Below are 19,146 nucleotides of genomic sequence, written 5' to 3' on the forward strand. Positions count from 1 at the left end.
CACACACACACACACACACACGCACACACACAAACACATACTCTACCAGAATAAAGTGTGACCTGAGGCCAACTAGTCATGTTTGACCACAGTCTGACCATCTGCCCTCGTTAGAGCTGGACTTAGCAGATGGCATACAGTCTGTAAACAGTGATACACATTATTGTATTGTACAGGTACATTAAAGGTGCCATGTGACACGTTTCAACATCCAGAAGTCATAACTGCATTAGTGGTATTTTGTTACACTGGTAGACTTTCTCAGTCTTAGTATCAGCCTCTAATTTTACTTTGTTTGATTTTGTCAGAAATCAATTTTTTCAACACAAACACAATTTTCTGGTGACAGCAGATGTTAAAAAAAAGCTTTTATAATTTTCACATCAGTTGCCCTTGAACACTTTTATCTCTTTATTTATTTCATTCATATTTAAATTAAAAGCTGTTTTATTGGCACGAACATTTGAGAAAAAACAAAATTGCCAAAGCATCAAAATACAATCCAAAAATACTGAATAAGATTGATTGACTTTTTCAGATCAAGGACTTAACCATTGAAATGAAATTCAGTAACTCACCAAACATCTCTCAAACTAACGTCAGTAGTGTTGTGGTGAGCTTGTGTGGAAGAGTTCTAATTATCAACAACCCGAGCACTTCACACACTGCACGGCAACAGGTGGAGCTATTTATGTAGCATCAAAATTATCACACACATATAAACACTGTCTGGATGTCATCAAATGCATTACTACTCTCAATCGTGGTGACTACATTACTAGTAAAACTTAACACTTAACACTGTTCTGTTGTGTCAGAGGTTTCATTTGATTCTCTATTTATTGACCAGGTCTTAATGTCGTTAACGCCGTTGTCCGTGTTTGATAGTTATATAGTTATATAGTTTGATAGATAGACTGATAACTGGTGGAATTTTACACAGTCCCAGGGGAGGCCAACCATTAGCATTTCCTTTCAAATATCATGCTAACACTGCTATCTGAGTAGGCAGTGTCGCGAAACGGTAGTCCATATATATTCCTGCCTGAAGTTCAGAAATGCTGTAAAACAATCAATTCAAATAATAATGTTGATTGATATTATATATTGTATTGAAAACAACACATATACACTACTCATTCATAGGCTTTCTGGTCACTCTCAGACAGTTTTAGACTAAATTGTCATATTCTGAAAAATTTACTCAGGACCACAAACGGCTGCTTGTGGACCAGTGGTGGTCAGAGACCACTTCTTTGATGAAGGCTGTTCTAGGTCACTCACTGTCCCTCATGTTGATTTATATCGGGCAGCAAGATCTGCCCTGTCTCCTTCTCCTGGGAGTATCTCACCCTCTCTCTCATGCACAGGTACCCTGAACCAGCGCAACTGGGGCAAGAAGTACTCGTCCTGTAACAGCGCCAGGCAGTCTCCTGTGGACATCGACGAAATGTTTACCCAGGTTCGGCTGCAGTTCCAAAACCTGCAGCTAGAGGGCTGGGACCAGCTGACAGCAGAGTCCAGCACCATCCACAACAATGGGAAGACTGGTGCGTCTGTGTTTTCCTATGTTTCTCCTTAATTGTGTTTCCTGCAGTGAGATTTCTAAAACTGAAATGTTATCTTATTTTACCATAATGAATAAAAAACAACAGAGGCCATGTTAGCAATGCTATCCTGCAAGAAATCAAACAAAAAGCTGTTTCACTTGTATTAAAAGATAAGCAACATGTAGGATTTTTCTTTTCCTTTTCAATCCCAGACAAGAGCATATTGAAGCAGCAAGCAGTATCCAGCAGATCCTACAGACACGATTGAGACATTATTCTGGTGCTGTAAAACACAACATCTTAATCCCTGGATGTGGAAAGAGGCTTAACTTTTTCAGATGCAGGAAAAAAAAATCACAACCTTGAGGTTAATGAAGAAGAGAAGCAGCGAGGATTTAAAGGAGAAAGAGACAGACGATGAAAGAAAAGGAGACAGAGAGAGAGCGAGTAATTCAGAGGGAAGCAACCAGAGGGACAACAGCACAGAGAGATCATGTGGAGAGAGAAGGAAGATGGATGTCAAGAGGCAGAGATGAAATTGAGCAACAGAAAAGAGGCAATGAAGGAGCAAGAGGAGTAAATGTGTATGTAGAGACAGAAGGAGCAGGAGAGAGACATGAGGATGATGTGAAGGGACAGAAAGGAGTGATGTCTGCACTGAGAAACAGATGAAAGCTGTCTGAGCTATCTGCACCATCTTTCCAATATTGCCTGGACTGTGTGTGTGTGCGTGTGTGTGTGTGTGTGCGCCCTCTATATGTTAATGGTCCTAAAATTGATCTCCTTTGTTCTCTGTGTCAGAGAGGTCAAGTCAGAGAGGAAATTGCATATTTTAGCAGATATTGCATAGCCACTGTGTTATTATGAGAGAAAGATGGTGGCTCTGTCTTACTGTGCTGAATGTCCCACAGTCAGCAGTGATAAAGTGTTAAACCGTTATCCACAGTGAATTATTTGGGTTTTATTTTTTTGTCACTTTGTTTTTCCCTTTAGTGCCTCGTCAAACAAAGTCGTCTGTATTTTACACACAGCTGTTAGAGTGTGGAGATGTTGTTAAAGTAATTATTTCAATCCTCTGAAAGGCTGCAGGGATTAAAAGTAATATACTTACTGTACTTTTATAGTGGGCAACGTTTTTAGTTTCAGCAAGTCTCTAAATGTGAGATGTGAGTGACCAGACTCTGCTTTTCTCACCGATGGAAACGAGGCAGGATTACTGTGGTAAACACAAACATGGGACTGTCACACTGGATATTATTGTCACTTGTTTTGTTTTGTTTTGTTTGTTCACCTGCAGTCGACCCACAATCATGGATGATAAGCTTGTATTGATACCAGTGTCATTATCGATTGCGCTTATCAATCTGATTCTTTATTGATTCTCTTCATGATTCATGATCAATAGGCGGACACAGGCTTTTGCCACACAGTCACACCTGACTTGGCTTTGGCTTTACATTATAAACATAAGCCTGTAGACTGCGGCTGCAGCTTTAATATTCATTTTATCAGCTGCATCAGACCCATTCAAACTGGTCCTTCCAGATTTCCATGTCAATACATGATGGTTATTATTTACTGAGAGATGTGCATCCATATTATTATTATTATTATTATTATGTCTTTAATTAAACCCAAAAATCATTGAGGGTAAAGCCCTCCTTTACAATGATGTTGAGTAGATAAAAATACCAAAAAAGAACATCAATGAAAACAGACATATAAATAAAATTAATAAATAATGTACCAGAAATTAAAAGGTTAGATCTAAAATGATCAAGAGGTACCAGTGAATTCATTTTTTAAGTGCTTTGTGGTGAGTTGAGTCAGTATGAACTCATGGGACATGAAGTGTAAGTCAGTCATTAATTAGTCCTGGTGTCACATGGTCCAGTAGAGCAAACTAACATGGGAGTGAGATATATTGTCCAGTGTGCCCACCTAATCAACATATTAAATTCAATATTAAATCAATAGTCAATGTTGATCCATCTTGCATTAGTCCAGAGTCGTAACTGAACCTGGGCTGAGAGACTAGATAATCACTGTGTTGTTTTAAAATGATGTCAGAGCTCGCTGCTGCTGGAAAGCACAAGAGTCAATGAGTCAATCATATATATTTTTTATAGGTTACCTGTTTATATAACCTGGGTCTGGTTTAGTTGAAAACAGCCTCAAGTCTCCATTAAACTTCCTGCATCTGAAGTCACTTGGACAGTAGCTTCAGCATTGAGCCATGAAGTTTGCTGCTTGGTCCTTTACGGCTGCATTTTCCTGACTGTCCCTGAACTGGTGTCTGAATAAATACAGGGTAAAACAGCATTTAACAAACAAGCTCATTATGTGTGTTAAATCAGAGCCTCCCATTCTCAACTCTGTCACCCTTTCAACAGGTTGGTTAAATTCAGGTGCATGTGTGTGTTTCAGTGGCCATTAATGTGGAAGGGGAGTTCTTTGTGAGTGGAGGGGGACTGAGCTCCAGGTTTCGTGTCAGCAAAATCACCTTCCACTGGGGCCGCTGCAATGCAACGTCAGAAGGGTCTGAACACAGCCTGAATGGGATGAAATACCCTCTGGAGGTAAATAAAGTGCCTGTTTGTCTACTTCTGTTCATACATGTAGCAACCCTCAGCTAACCTTCCTGTTTCCTGCTCTCATTCAGATGCAGATCTACTGTTACGATCCCAATGACTTTCAAAGTCTGGATGATGCCATTAAGGAAGGAGGGAGGGTGGCCATCTTGGCTGTGCTCTTTGAGGTAAGTCAGCCAGTTGGTTTATGAGCCAGTGTTGGGGATCAGTCTGTTTCTCCTCACATAAACTGAAGTAACATGATGGTGCCTGTTCATGAAATCCACAACAGACTCTCACGATCTCATCCACAGATCAGTCTGGACGACAACGAGAACTTTAGTCCTGTTGTAGATGCCGTCAACACCGTCAGCAGGTTTGGTAGGTCACGATACATAATACAAATGAAGGTGTAGCTGCAGATGGCAACTTATTACGCTTCAACTGTGTGGGGTGTGTATTAACAACACGCACTGAACGCTGCAGAAATTTTAAGTAAATTAAGTAAATTTGATTTGTCATTCACCAGCTAAAACTATAACAGAGAATATCTTGTTTAAAGGTCCCAGATTGTATAAAGGTAGACTTCTATGTGTTTTTTGATTATAAAGCAGGTTGAGGTTCTATATTAATACTGTGAAAGTATCAAAGCCTCAGTCCACAGAGAAATGCACACAGCCTGTATTCAGACACTGAGCCTTAAAACCAGCCGTCAGGACTTCTGTAACTTTGTGATATTAAAAAAAAATGGATGATCTGCCTTTTGGAAATGATCTACTTTTCAGATTAATTGTACAGATTTTGTTATTAAAAGTGTCAAAGGAGCAAAAAGATACTAATCACAACTTCAGGACTTTCACAATAAAATCAGAGTGAAAACAGGATGCAGATTGTGATTTAGATTGCGGATTGCGATTCTACCTTAACAGATTGTCATATGATCTTTTAGCCAGATCACCCACCGCTAGTTGTAGCTACAGTCAGTCACCTGTGGTTGGCCTGGCAGTGTGTCACTCACAAAACAGTCAGCCAATCACACGAGAGGCTCAGAGACCAACACTAAATGACCTGTTGTTACGAGAGCTCTAGAGAGAACTGTGAGAAGAAAAAAAACATTGAGGTTGTTTTTGGATCTTAAAAACACAAATATATCTTCTGATGGACATCAACACTTCAAATAAGATGTGAGAAGAGTAAAATATGGGACCTTTAATCAACAGAGAGACCATCAGAATGAAGATGGTCAGCAGAGCAACTAACAGATAAATCATGACAGTTCTCACACTCATTCTAAACAAATGCCTTGATACAGTGTACTCTAATGTCTTAGTGTTAAAATTTCAACTCAACTAGTAGCTAAAGACCCTTGAAGCTAAAATAAATGGTGGATTTAATTTATTTTACGAGAAAAGTGTGGATCAAAGCAGAGTTGTTTCAGCATGAAGGATCATGAAAAAACACTACAAACAGAAATACACAACAAATTATGATTTTCTGTCTTAGATGATACAAATGTTAAAGATATCTTTGTGGTTAATTTGTTATTTGTTGTTACGTTGTGTTACTGAGAGGACTTTTGTTTTCACCAGGTAAGAGCGGATCATTGGAGGCCTTCACCCTGCTGTCCCTGCTGCCTAACAACACAGATAAATATTACATCTACAACGGCTCTCTGACTGCCCCCCCCTGCTCTGAAACAGTAGAATGGGTTGTCTATAAACAACCTGTGGCCATATCAGAAACACAGGTCAGTAGGTTTTGTCTCACACACACACACATGTTCACACAGGTGTCCACTGTCACTAACCTGTGGTTATTTCTCTCTGAACATCTCAACATCTAGAATAATGTTTCATCTTGACCGAGCTCCTGGAATAAAGACAAGATCAGCTCGAGTCATATTGGTTTTCATTCACTCATGAAAAAAGCTTCTTTTGAAATCACTGACAGCAGCGACTGCGACCAAATGGATGCAGCATTGTGTCTGATGAGAGCCTGCGAGCTTTATGATGCAAATTTTCCATTTTTAATGTCAGACACTTGCAGTCATACTCGTGCAGTGCTTTGAAATGATGGAAAAAGCAAAGCTTACATGGATTTTCTGGTGAACTGGCTCATGAAAAAGTCATAAAAAAAACATCAGTGGACGTTGGCTTTTGTGTTCAGTTCAGTTTAAAAAGACAAACATCTCTCTAATTGGTTGTTGTGTCTGGTTGTAGTTTGTGGCTGATTTCAGGTCAGCTGTCTTTAACATCTGGGCACAACATGAAAATAAAACATCACACTGAAGTGATGCAATGTGACAGGCTTAGTCAAATGTGAATTTACAGAGTAGGGTTTTTGTGGAGGTATAAAAAAAATGTTGTCATGCAGTGACAACACAAATTGACACTGTAGCATTACTGCAGTTGGATTCCAGGCTGAAGACATTTAAGGAGGATCCTCCTTTTGTCTGAGGTTGAAATCATCTGTGTAATAACCATCAATTATGTAGCTGAATAATGGAGAGTGGATAAGGTCACACCAGTGATTGTGTGTATTTTGTTTGTGCATATTTGTGTGTGTGTGTGTGTGTGTTTGCATGATTGAAACAGGGGTGGCAAGGCACAGCACGGGCACATGGTAGCTAACCAAAAATAGAGCAGTGCTGTCTCTCTGCCGCTGCCTGGCACCAACACAAGCCTCTTAAACACACACGCACGCACGCACACACACACACACACACACCCACACACACACACATTTTAGTTTTGGTTTATTTTGGCAACTGCATGAAAACAGGAAAAAGCAGCAGACAAATATTTCTTTGCCGTACGTGTCTGTTCACCTGTCCTGTTTGTCGCCAGTTGGAGGCGTTTTGCGAGGTGATGACCATGGAGCAGGCTGGATATGTGATGCTGACAGATTACCTGCAGAACAACTTCAGGGAGCAGCAGCAGCAGTTCATGGGTCAGGTGTTTGCTTCGTACACCGGAGTGGAGGACGTGCTGACACCCAGTATGTCATCAAACACACAACCAAACATTTGCAACCAAACACAAACTTCTTAATGCTTCTAAATTTCAGAGAGAAATGTTTAACTTTTTGCTCTTCTGCATTTATTGAACTAATTATGTACAATGTCTGTCATCAGCTTGCAAAGTAAGATGCAATAATGGTAAATGGACTGCACTTACATCATGCTTTGCTACTCACATGGACTATTCAAAGCCACACCCATTCACCCATTCACTCTCACATGCATGCAGCACATCTTCTGTGCATACTGTGCCTTTCTGTCACACACTCTAGTGATAAATCAGGGGTACAGTATCTAAACAAAGACACTTTGAAATGTGGACTGGAGGAGCCAGGAACCGATAAAAACAGACGCATTTTTACACCAGAGGAAGTTTATATTTCACCATGTTACAGTAAAGACTCAAATGCTACTTTAAATCAATAAAGTTTAAGTTTTACATGATGTTTTTTAGCTGGATAATGAAGCTTTTTTATGTGATCAAATTCAGAAAAAATTAATTGGTTAGTTAATTATTTTCATAATTGTTTCGTAATTAATCATTTCAGTCTTTTTTTAAAGCAAAAGTAGAAAAAATAAGGCGTGAAATGACATCATACGACATCTGAAGATGTCACCTTCAACATTTCAGAAACTAAACCATGAATTAGTTGGAAAATTAATTAATTTTGAAAATGATCCTCAGTTGCAACCCTACAAGATAATGCAATGAATAAAAGCCATGATTTTCAAACAAAATAAAGTAAATTGTGACCAAAGTTGCAGATGTGGAGTCAATTACTGTATAAAAGGACTGATTTCCATTCTCTGACCCTGCTGTTGCTTTAATGTGTCTTTTCCACCCTCACTCTCAGTTTTCAGTTTTGTTCTGTCTCAGTCTTCTCGCTCTCAGTGTGTGAGCCTGTTTAGACACAGACGCAGGATCATCTGATGACTTTCTCTAAAATGGTCAACCCAAAGCTCTGGTTCTCTTCACCTGTTTGTTTTTTTTTACTATTATTTTTTTGGGCTTTTTGTGCCTTTATGATAGATCAGTGGAGACTGACAGGCAAGGGGGTAGAGAGAGGGGAATGACATGCAGGAAAGAGTCAGACCGATCGGGAGTCAAACCGGTGACTGCCTGCTAAGAGCGTCTTGCGCTCAACATGGTACGCGCCCTAACCACACGACTACCGGGCCGTCCCTCTTCACCTGTTTTAATTTATATCAAATTGTGGACAACATGGTGGAGAAAACTCAACCCCCCCACTGAGATCAATATAAATAATGTTATTAATTTCATTTTCTTCCTGACTCAAAATATTGCCCTTCTTCCCCTTCGTCTGCAGCATGATCATCAAAAGATATCATTCACGATGCTCTCCACCTTCATAAAGTCGACCCTCTAGTAAAGCGCGTCTTTCGGGTTGCCAGGGAGCTCGACTTTGTAGTTCAGTGCCCCTGCCTCTCTCAGCGCAGGCAATTTATTTTGCTGCTCTTTTTGAAATTGAAATAAAGTATTCAGAAATTCAGAGAAGGTCTTTTTGGCTGTAACAAATTCATGACCCCCCCCCCCCCCACACACACACACACACACACACACACCTCCCACTCATTGCCACACTCACCTCCTGAGTCGGCCTTTTTAAAAATGTATTCCTATTTCGTTACCTTCGGCGGCACTGAGCTCAGAGATGTTGCACCACGACTGAGCTGATTAGATTTAAATGTGACTGTTATGTTTTTTCATCTCTTTCATTTTCTTGCTTCTAATCCACACAAACTAATAGAATTAAACTTCTTCTCTGGTCTTTCTCTCTGCGCGGCCTCTAGCCTGCAGCTCAGAGCCAGAGAACATTCAGGCCGACGCCCAGAACGACACCACCATCGTGGTGACGTGGGAGCGTCCCCGCGTGGTTTACGACACCACCATCGACTGGTACACCGTCACCTACCAGAGGCTGCAGGGCCAGGACCAGAGCAAGCAGGAGTACCGGACCGACGGGGACCAGGACGTGGTACGAAAGAGTTCGTCCAAAAACCAAACAGATGCATTACCTGACACTGTTGAATGGATGTGATTTAATTCATGTTTTCCACCATTATCCAAACAGACACATGATTTAATCAGGACTTATAAATAGATAATAAATATAAATTACAGTCATTTTGTTAGATTGATCTGCTCTTATTCTCCATCTGGTACTCTCATGCTGCAAGTGCTGTTGGGATCAAAATGATCGATTGATTGATAGTGACGATCAATCTTGGCCTCTTAACGGGTCACATAGCATCCCATAATGTTACCAGTAATATCTTTGTATTTACATGTGCACGAGCCTTTGCCTGTATGTAAACTTAGGCATCAATATTCAGACCAACCAAACACAACGAACATGAAGGACAGTTACAAACCTTTCTGTTATCTGTTATTGAGTTTATACAGTTTTCAATTCTTATTTCATAGTTTTTTTATTTATTGTGGTTTTGGTAGTTATATTTGTTTTATTTGTTTGTGTTGTTGTGTGTTTTAAAGCATTACAAATAATATTATTAGGTATTTGTAACTTCTGTTTTACAGTGCATGATACATCACTTGGATAGATTAAAATTCAGAGTGTAACATATCACATAAAAGGTCTAACCATCATATAAAAAGCAACAAAGCTGACAATTATTTATTATTTTAAGATTTGTAAACGGAGATACTGCAGTTATAATTAGTTTATGACATCAATAAAGATGCACTCAGGTTCATATTGTAAAAATATAAGCATGAGGTGGCTTTCACACAATTACACAAAATAGTTATTCGCATATGTTCTACTTAAAATTTCATTCTCATTCAGACAATTATGTGTAAATGTCAAAACAACATCACCAGTATTTTCTCTCCCAAAACTTTGAGTGAACTGCTCTGAAGAGAATAAAAAGAATTAATGTGTTAAGAGTCTAAAAGGAAACCAGGAAGTCATCGTGAGAACTATTGTTTTGTCATTTGAAATTTTATATTGAAAGTGGAAAGAAATGTGTTGATATCTGTGATTCCCAACTAGAGTTACATGTACCTCTGCAGGTATCAATGAGGAAGATAAAAGGTTGTGGAGTAGTAGTTTTTTCTAAAAAAAAAAAAGTCATAACATCTGAACACCACCTGCAGTGACTGAGAGCATGAAAACCAGTGACAAAGTCAAGCAGAGAAATAAATATTAGATACTGAAAGGTGCAAAATTAAAGGTTATAATGTGGAGTACTGCCACTCCAAGTGGTCGTAGTATCAGTGCAAATAATATCCTCTGTATTTATGCTTAATAGTGTGAAATAACATCCAGTCCATTGATTCAAAATGTTGTAACATAGGGTGTTGTTGATGGAGCGCTTGATCTCAGAGGGTTGTGGGTGTCATACAAAAAAAGGTTTGGAGCCACTAATGTAAACTCACCTGTGTGACTTCACAGGGGGCCATCATCCCCAGCCTGCTGGCCAACAGCAGCTACGTGGTTCAGGTGGTGGCTGTTTGCACCAACGGACTCAGAGGACGATGGAGTGACCAGATTATAGTGGACATGCCTCTAGAAGACCCTGGTACATACACACACACACACACACACTCATACAAAGTGTTTTAACCATTAACTGTACGTCTTTATTCCTGTCCTTTCTGTAGAAAGTGATTCAGATCCTGACTCTGTCGCAAAAGATTTGGACGGCAACAGGGAGGTAGGACAGTCTGTGTATCTGTGGTTTCACCTGACATCAGTCTGTATTCTATCATATCAGTGAGACTAATTATTATGCAAATGATTGTAATTATATCAGAAGAGGCTCGTTGTTGAGTGGTACCAAAGGTTATGAGGGACTGTTGAGCATGTTTAGAAGAGATTAAAAAAAAACTGCTCTTCCACACGTGACTTTATACCTCATTACATAATTTGAATATTGAAGTAGAAACAACCGCACCACCAATGTAACTGTGGTTGAATTTTTATATTCACTAAAAATCCTTTATTTTTCTGTTACATCTGTAACAGGTAATCATGTACAACATGTAATCGATGATCCTGAGCCACAGCTCCACACAGCAGTGCTTTTTTTCCTCCTGGCAGGTCTCATCTAAAGCCAGATGGGGGAAGCCTGAGAACCAAAATCAGGTGGATTTGTCTCCAGAGGACCACAGCCCTGTGGAGGAGATCCCAGTGGAGCAGACCAGAGTTTACCAGAACCAACCCAGAGACCAAACCCGAGCGAGCCAGAACATCCCGGTCCAGTTCAGCACCCACTCAACCCCAAAGACTCCCTCTGAGTCTGCAGTTCTGCAGAAAACTCGACTCAACCAGAACACAAAAAAGAAACCAGGTCAGAACAGGTCTAAACCTGATGATATGGATCAGAACTGGATTGATGAGGACAGGAGGAGCCCATCACACCGGCCCTTTACGAATGCGGGTTTTTACGGCAATAGTGCGATCTGGGTCACTGAGGTAACCGAGCAGCCAGGCTTCCTGTTTCCAGTTGCTCGGACCACAACGCTGCCAACGATCCACCGGCAGATCACGGAAGAGGCATCACTGTCGGCGCTGCCACATCAGGTACTTCACTCGACTCTTTTTTCTCCTTTGAATCCTGATTTAATTTAATCTTATACGTCTAGTAAGTTTTAATTCGACCTTGTCCAAAGATTTGTCTCATGTTCTTGTGGTTTCTTCCTGTAAGAAGCCACAGTCTGTTTATTTTTGTCCACTGTCTCGTTCGCTTACAGTCAAGGGATCACAGTCCACCAGACCAAGCTGGTGAAAGCGGCCTCCCCTCTCCCCAGTCGGACCTCTACACCCCTCCTGTGGAGGAAATCCAGGTCACAGATATCTTCTATGAAGACACTGTCAACAACTTCCCAGTGGAAACCACCACCACCTCCGCTGCATCAGAGTCTGCTGCTGTTGTGGTGCCAGGTCAGATTTGACAGGAAGAGCTTTTTCTTTTTTGGCAGACCTGTTTATCAAAGACACACTGGGTTAGTGCTGCTACTGCAGCTGTTCAGCCACTGCTGGGGAGGAATACTAAGAGCAGGAGTAATGTTTGGATTGTGTGTTAACTTTTCATTCTTTATCTTTAAATCCAAACCTAGATGTTGCACTAGACCACTAATATCTCAGGCCAACTCACACCTCTGTCCTCCCTTCAGCCAACCCCAACCCTTCTCGTTCTGAGCCAGTGAGGTGTTATGAGGCCCAGTAAAAGTGGCCACTAAACACACAACAAGATGCACAACTGAATAAAGTTACCCTGTGTACATGTGAGCCACCAAAAACAATCTAACCCCAACCATTAGCCCATGCTATGATGACAGTTAGCCAGCTAGCGATAGCAACATTTGCTGAACACATTCATAATATGGGTAAAAGCAAGTCAGCTAACGTTATCATGCTGCTGTAACCATCACTAATGAAAACAGACATGTTTACATTTTGTAACATCAAGTTACTTACACATGGAGGAGAAGAAAACCAGAAAAAACCAAGCTGGAGCCCTTTAGCAGTTTGTAGGGTTGTCCTCTTGGTAAAGACAGACCAGTATTGTCTCCACAGTCAGACTGAGAAGAAAATTCAGCCTTGGATGTATCTGCTGGGACCAGCTGCACAAATGACACTGAAAGAGCCGGTAAAGACACTGAAGGATAAAACCTTTCTTTGTCTGAGGCCTTTTAAAATGAAAAACGTGGTTTGAAAGTGTTCATAAATGTGGGGATGATCGGCACCATTACTCCACTATATCTTTAGAGAGAAAATAGTTGATTGCTGCTATATTATTATACAGAACCTTTAAATTTCAATTTAGGATTTTTAGAAATGTTTTCAAATTAATAATATCACAAGCTACTGCTGATACTTTTTAAGAGCTCAGATAACTTCAGTTAACTTGAGTTGCAATCATTATATGTGGGCTGTTTAATTTCAGTGTGTTTAAGTGTGCTGTCTCAAAAGCCTGGAGAAGAAGACAAAAAGCTTTATGTAATCAGTATTTAGTCAAATTTAGTCGAGTATTATCACACAGGCTGGACGTAGTCATATGCATTACTCAGTAACTTTGATCCATTCATATGAAGCATGTAATGTGATGTCATTACATCACTTCACATGACATCCCACATCATGACATATCAGACCACGTCCTACACGTCATGTTGTGACATCAACACATCATAACATGAATCCTGTCATGTTATGATGTGTGACATCGCGACACCTCCTGACGGGTCACATCAGATGGTGTCATGCCATCACACGGCAACATGTCACGTCATCACTGTGTTCATTTTGTGCCACAGGTGATAAAGTGGACAGCGGTGCCCCTGTGAACAAACCCCTCCCAGAAACGGTGACTTCAGTTTCCCCCTCCTCCCTCTGGATCACAGCACGAGCGGCGACTGCCAGCAACACCCTCGCTGACTCGGTCTACAAATCATTCACCACCTCCTCTCTGCTCAGGGTGCTGATGCACACGACCCAGCCCATGTTCAACGGTAAGATGACACACCCCCTCTACTAATATATCTCACATGTAATTTAAAAAAAAATATTAAACTTCCTCTTCTTGTAAAAAGTGTGAATGAAGGATTTACACAACTGCAGAATGGTGCAAATACATGGTGGTGGGTGTTCTTTGGTGGCGGGTGGGAGCTGGACTTAATTGCAGTGGATGATTGCCTTTCTCTTCTAATAGCCCATTGCTCTGCTGCTAATCACTGCTGTCCTCTGTGATGATGGTGGCATTTTGTGTAGTGGCATGGTGTTCGTAATGGTGCTGGTGGTGGCTGATGGTCGTAATGATGATGTCTGAAAAGAATAAGGCCAGCGTCGATGGTGATTAGAGTGATAATCAGCAGCTTCCTGCCTCTCTGAACGGGCTCAGAAATGAAATAAGCTTGACTCTTCTTCAAATCTGTCACCACTCTACGACTCCACATGAGGTCACATTTGTCTGGATTTTGGTTAAACCACTTGAATCCACTCAAGCTTGGTGTTTAGCATCTACTGTACCCCTGGGACTCATCCGTCTTCATTCTGGGTTTGCGTTCTTTTCTGTGGCTGAAGGACGCCCTCCAGTGGTCGTTTTATTTTCCTCTGTCCTTAAAGGAAGCAGGATTCACAATAACCAATCTCTTCTTGCACATTTTCACAGTGTGGGCATGAGGTCGACTCCACCTTTGCTGAGTCAAGACTCTATTCTCTATTCACTCTTCTATTTGAATTTCATGACTTCAGTCAAACTATCACTGTATCTGGAAATTCGGCTCTTACCTTTTCTCTTTCCTCGACTGAAAAACACATTTTAAAAGGATACATTTCATTGCTTTGGTGCCCTGGAAAAGATGTGTTTTGTAGTGTTTGACTTTTATTTCAGAGAACACACCCACGTCCAGGTCTGAGGACTCAACCACTGACCTCCCCTCTGGCCTAACAAATTCTCCTGATACCTCTAGTGGAGTGATTGTCCACCCTGCAGGATTCTCTGCCAAAGGAGATTTATTCAGTTCACCGCCTCCATCTCTCAACCCCTTTAGTAAATTCTCCAGCAGTTATCGTCCTTCTCCTGCCCTCCCTGAAGAGAGGAGGAGTGGTGTTAAATTTCATCATAATGACAAGTCCTCTGTGGAGCACTCTACTGTCCGTCTACAAACAGATTTAGAACGACCTCAGATTTCTACCACTTTGGCTTCTCAAGATCTCTTAAGTGCTGCCTCCTCTCTTTCTCTGCTGCCTGATTATGACTTGAGTACCATCAGCTTATCAAAAACTAACTCTGTTGAGGGAAATACCCCGAACACTTCTCATTCTCAAAGTGACAGTAGGGTTCAAGATGGTCTGAATATCTCTCCTGACAATGAAGAGGAAGCCATGACGGCTGGCCATAAAGACGACCACAGCTTCAGTTCAGTCACATCTTTCTTTGATCCTAAAGATCTGGATTTGTCAGACAGAGCAACAGGCAGTGGATCAGGCTCTGGCCTTGATAGTAACAGGCTCAATCAGGACTTTGAAGTCGCTACAGTCAGGACTGACCTTTCTACTCCTCCAAGCTTAACTGTCAGCTTCAAGGTGGATGATACTGGGGAAGAGAGTAGATCAACTCCAGTTAAGATGGTCACTGAATCAGATAATGATGGAACAAAAGGTGAAACAGAGGCAGAGAATGAACGCGAGCTAAATCATGAGGAAGGAGGAGAAGGAATAAATAAGACTGGGAATGAGGGAGTGAGGAACGAGGATGGAGAAACAGAGGAGAGAACCAGACAGCTTAAGAGCACAGCAGGCTGTGACGTGCTGGAAGGAAAAGAGAGACACTCTGTCGTAGGAAAGACCGCATACACTGAGACCGGCAGTGAGCCTGAGACTGAGTCCAGTTTTAGAGACTTTATCTGGACTGAGGACACGAGTGGTTCTGGAGAGGGTGGTGGAGACAGAGGGGAAGATGGGCAAGGAAAGAAAGTCAGTGATGATGAGGAGGATGTCAAAGCTGTGGCTGAGAAGAAAGGTGATGACAAAAGTGATGCAAAGAAAGACTGCAACAGAGAAGTTGTATTTCAGAGGAGAGATGGTCTGCAGCTGCCTGTCAGTCAAAATAAGCCTGAGGCAGAGTTCACTCTGTTTGACAGCAGTGGAGAAAATAGTGGTGGTGGTGATGATGGCCACGATGGAGAGGATCAAAACATAAGTTTTGGCAGCCGAGTTGCCGGGGGTAACTCCACTCTCGAGGGCAACAGGGAGGGAGATGGTGGTGGTAAAAGAACTGTGGGTATGGAGAGCGAGGAAGACGCAGGAGGAGGTAAAGAGGAAAGTGATGCAGGTGTAACTGGAGACAGTTTAAAGTTCTCGAGTGTAGACAGGTTGTTGTTTGATCCTGTGCTGGGACGTCTGGTCCCTCTGCTCAGACTGACAGACGCCGACAAGGCCACAGAGGAACCAGTGGAAGGTAAATGTTACACGTTGTCCAACTTTCACTCACCACTGTAAAATGTGACGGTTCAGCTTTTCCTTCTCACATAATACACATAGTTAAAAGGGTTAACCTACAAGGTTTGAGTTAGGTGACAGCCCTGGCAGCAGCACTTAAAGCTGTATAATCAATATTTTTATGCTAACAGAATTTACATTCAAAACTCAAAAATAATGCTGAGGTTGGGAACACACTGTCTCACGCCTCACGGCTGCGTTATGTGATCTACAGATTCTGCATCTTCTTTATGTTTTCACGTGACAAGGAAAAGACTGAAACATTGTATAAAATTTTCACTATGGTTTCAGTGTCTAGGCTGAATCTGAATATTACACAGACATGAAGAAAATATAAATATTACAATTTTTTATCCATCTTGGCAGCTGCATGTGGAGACAGTGACATTTTGGTGACATTTTCTGTCAAAAATAAATCAGAAATTAATTCATAAAGAAAAGAAATCCAACACTGGAGTAGCCTGCAAACTGTGTGTAGAGAGATCAAGATGGCAGCAGACACCCACACTCACCACAGGCAGCGTGTAATGTTGTTCCATGTCTGCTGGATGTGTCATTAACTGTTTGCTAAACATTTGTTCTCTTAATAAGGTGATAATATTTTGTATTTACTGTTTATAGTTAATTGAAATATTTTGTTATGCATTGCTATTTCTCATCTCTTGCATCCACCCTCCCCACTCCCCCTTTTCTCTCTGCCTCTCACCTACCATGCCCCCTCCCCCTCGTGTCAGAGGGCAGCAACAGCAGCCATGAGTCTCGGGTCGGGCTGGTCGGAGGCGTGGAGAGGGAGAAGAGGACGGTCATTCCTCTGGCTGTCGTCTCCACCCTCACCATCCTCTGTCTGTTGGTACTGGTGGGCATACTCATCTACTGGAGGTACACACACACACACACACACACACACACACACACACACACACACAAAAGGTCGATGTCTGTCTCCATCGATTTTACTTTTATAGTTCATTTAGATTTGTTTGTGTCACAGAAACTGTTTCCAGGCGTCTAATTTCTACCCAGATGACAGTGCATCACCTAAAGTCATATCTGCTCCATCTACACCACTGCTGCTGGCCACAGGTAACACACACACACACACACTTTATTAAAATCTCATTGCAAGACCTAATGAGGTGTTGAGCATGCAGCTGAATGTTGACTCTTATGTTGCAGACGGTCACGAGCCGCTGACAGTGAAGCAGTTTGTGAAGCATGTCATGGAGCTCCACACCACCAACACCTTCTTCAAGGAGTTTGAGGTACGAAGAATGCTCACGATAAGTGATATGAAGTATCTGACTTCAACAAAATGTCTGTGGACCTTTTCACAAGGGGAAATTAAACAGCCCTAAGGTGTTTTTGAAATAAACCCTGCAGTAAAAGATGGCAGATGGCTGCTCTGCTGGGAGAGTTGTCGAGGTTTTGCTGACAGAGGTTTAACCAGGATAAAAGGACCATTTAGCAGACAGTACCTCATCTGTCATAGCCCCTTAATGCTCCTCCACATCTCTATTAACATCATGCTCTGCAGGAATATCGTTTAGCCCAGTGTTGATGTGTAACGTCTGTGTACAACACGTTATATATGGAACAAAGAGTGCTTGGTACTAACCACGGCAATGCTACTTGGTTCTCACTCCAGACTCTAAATTCAAACATGGACAGAACTTCAGATTTAACAGGCAGGTTTGCACAAATCTGCAGAGATCGATAAAAAAAAAACTACCTGTCACAAGCTTTTAGTCTGAACTTTCCATCTCTGTTTGTGTTAAATGTTAAACAAGATGTCAGAAATCAGGCTTGGGCTGATATTCAGTAATAATGAATATCACGATATTTCCCGTTATATAAAATATTTTTCATAATATCAAAAAACTTTTTTTTTTTTGCAGTTTTGCAATTTTGCACAGTTTGCCCTGCTGCCAAGTCTGACCCGCATTTCACTGCTTTGTTTGGCAGCATCGCTTATACCCAAAACATAAAATACAGCAATATAATTCTATATTATAAAAACACCTAAAACATAAAATACAATAATATAATTATAGTTTCTCAATTTCCAGAATATAATTAGTTTCCCAATATACGATATTATCGTGTATCACAACATTTGGGGTGGACTGTATCAAGATGTTAAATTTTGGATATCGCCCAAGCCTCAGTGAGTTGATATCTGAATGTTTGTTACTTGCTTGAGAACAGCTTGTGGTTTAGTTTCAACCAACAGGTACATCTGCATGGCATTAGTCACCTCTGTTTCCTAGCATGAACCTCTTGAGTAACACACACAGACAGGATTAAGTGATTTATTCCTCTCCAGTGTAGCTGTCATTGTGCGTTTTTTTTTTAATTTTCATTTAGGAAAATAAAAGTCTAAATTGAAGCATCATGTGTGGCCTTGACTTACAAATGGGTGTTTGCACAATCAGAATGATGCTCTGATATTTCACAGTGTAGAGTTATAGGGTATTGGCTGATTCCACAGATCAGGTGGGAACATCAGTGTATTTCCCACGTAGCACGGCCTCTCTGTGTGTATCTGAACCCCATATTCCTGTACCTGCACTGACTCCTTGTCTGTCTGTCTGTCTGTCATCTTGTCCCCTTTCCCACTCTCCTGTCACCACCTCCACCACCATCGTCGTGCTTTCTGCATCCTCACCACCCTCCATTAGATTGTCAAAGAATCCTATGAGGTAAGAAACCTACAGTATCACCGCTCTTCACCTGCAGAGGTGCTGTTTTCTTTTGACAACTGGAAAACATTTGAGTTTTGTTTGAAATGAAATCTCCCATATCTGACCCTGTGTGATCCTTTGTTGTCCTTTTGTAGACTTCATCATCTGTTTTTCAGATGTGATATTAAATGGAAACTTTTTGATGGAGGTAGAGCTGCTGTTTTCTCTAGGTTTCTGTTTATATTGAAGCTTATTCACAGACATATTTTCAGTCTGAGTTCAAGTCATGGTGCCTTCTAAGTGGCAGTTTACATATTTTGTTAATCGAAAAAATTA

The 19,146-nt window shown here is 41.2% G+C and overlaps 1 protein-coding gene across 3 annotated transcripts in view; it reads left to right on the forward strand.

The window, feature by feature from the left end:
- Positions 1-19,146, forward strand: part of ptprz1b (protein tyrosine phosphatase receptor type Z1b) — a 75,914-nt gene that overhangs the window by 50,957 nt on the left and 5,811 nt on the right. For 2 of the 3 annotated variants that reach the window (XM_071501808.1, XM_071501807.1), the window contains 17 exons: positions 1,371-1,550; positions 3,978-4,129; positions 4,213-4,308; positions 4,435-4,501; positions 5,710-5,867; positions 6,967-7,117; positions 8,952-9,136; positions 10,577-10,703; positions 10,786-10,838; positions 11,225-11,707; positions 11,878-12,067; positions 13,444-13,638; positions 14,520-16,088; positions 16,864-17,008; positions 17,121-17,212; positions 17,306-17,391; positions 18,808-18,828. In XM_071501808.1, coding sequence (XP_071357909.1) covers positions 1,451-1,550; positions 3,978-4,129; positions 4,213-4,308; positions 4,435-4,501; positions 5,710-5,867; positions 6,967-7,117; positions 8,952-9,136; positions 10,577-10,703; positions 10,786-10,838; positions 11,225-11,707; positions 11,878-12,067; positions 13,444-13,638; positions 14,520-16,088; positions 16,864-17,008; positions 17,121-17,212; positions 17,306-17,391; positions 18,808-18,828 — 3,870 coding nt within the window. In that variant the 5' untranslated portion in view covers positions 1,371-1,450. The remainder of the gene's footprint in view (positions 1-1,370; positions 1,551-3,977; positions 4,130-4,212; positions 4,309-4,434; positions 4,502-5,709; positions 5,868-6,966; positions 7,118-8,951; positions 9,137-10,576; positions 10,704-10,785; positions 10,839-11,224; positions 11,708-11,877; positions 12,068-13,443; positions 13,639-14,519; positions 16,089-16,863; positions 17,009-17,120; positions 17,213-17,305; positions 17,392-18,807; positions 18,829-19,146) is intronic. The other variant, XM_071501809.1, reaches the window with a different exon arrangement.

Source organism: Trachinotus anak, unplaced genomic scaffold, assembly GCF_046630095.1.
Source record: "Trachinotus anak isolate AG129_WGS33_773 ecotype Australia unplaced genomic scaffold, CSIRO_AGI_Tana_v1 ptg000018l, whole genome shotgun sequence".
NCBI lineage: Eukaryota > Metazoa > Chordata > Actinopteri > Carangiformes > Carangidae > Trachinotus > Trachinotus anak.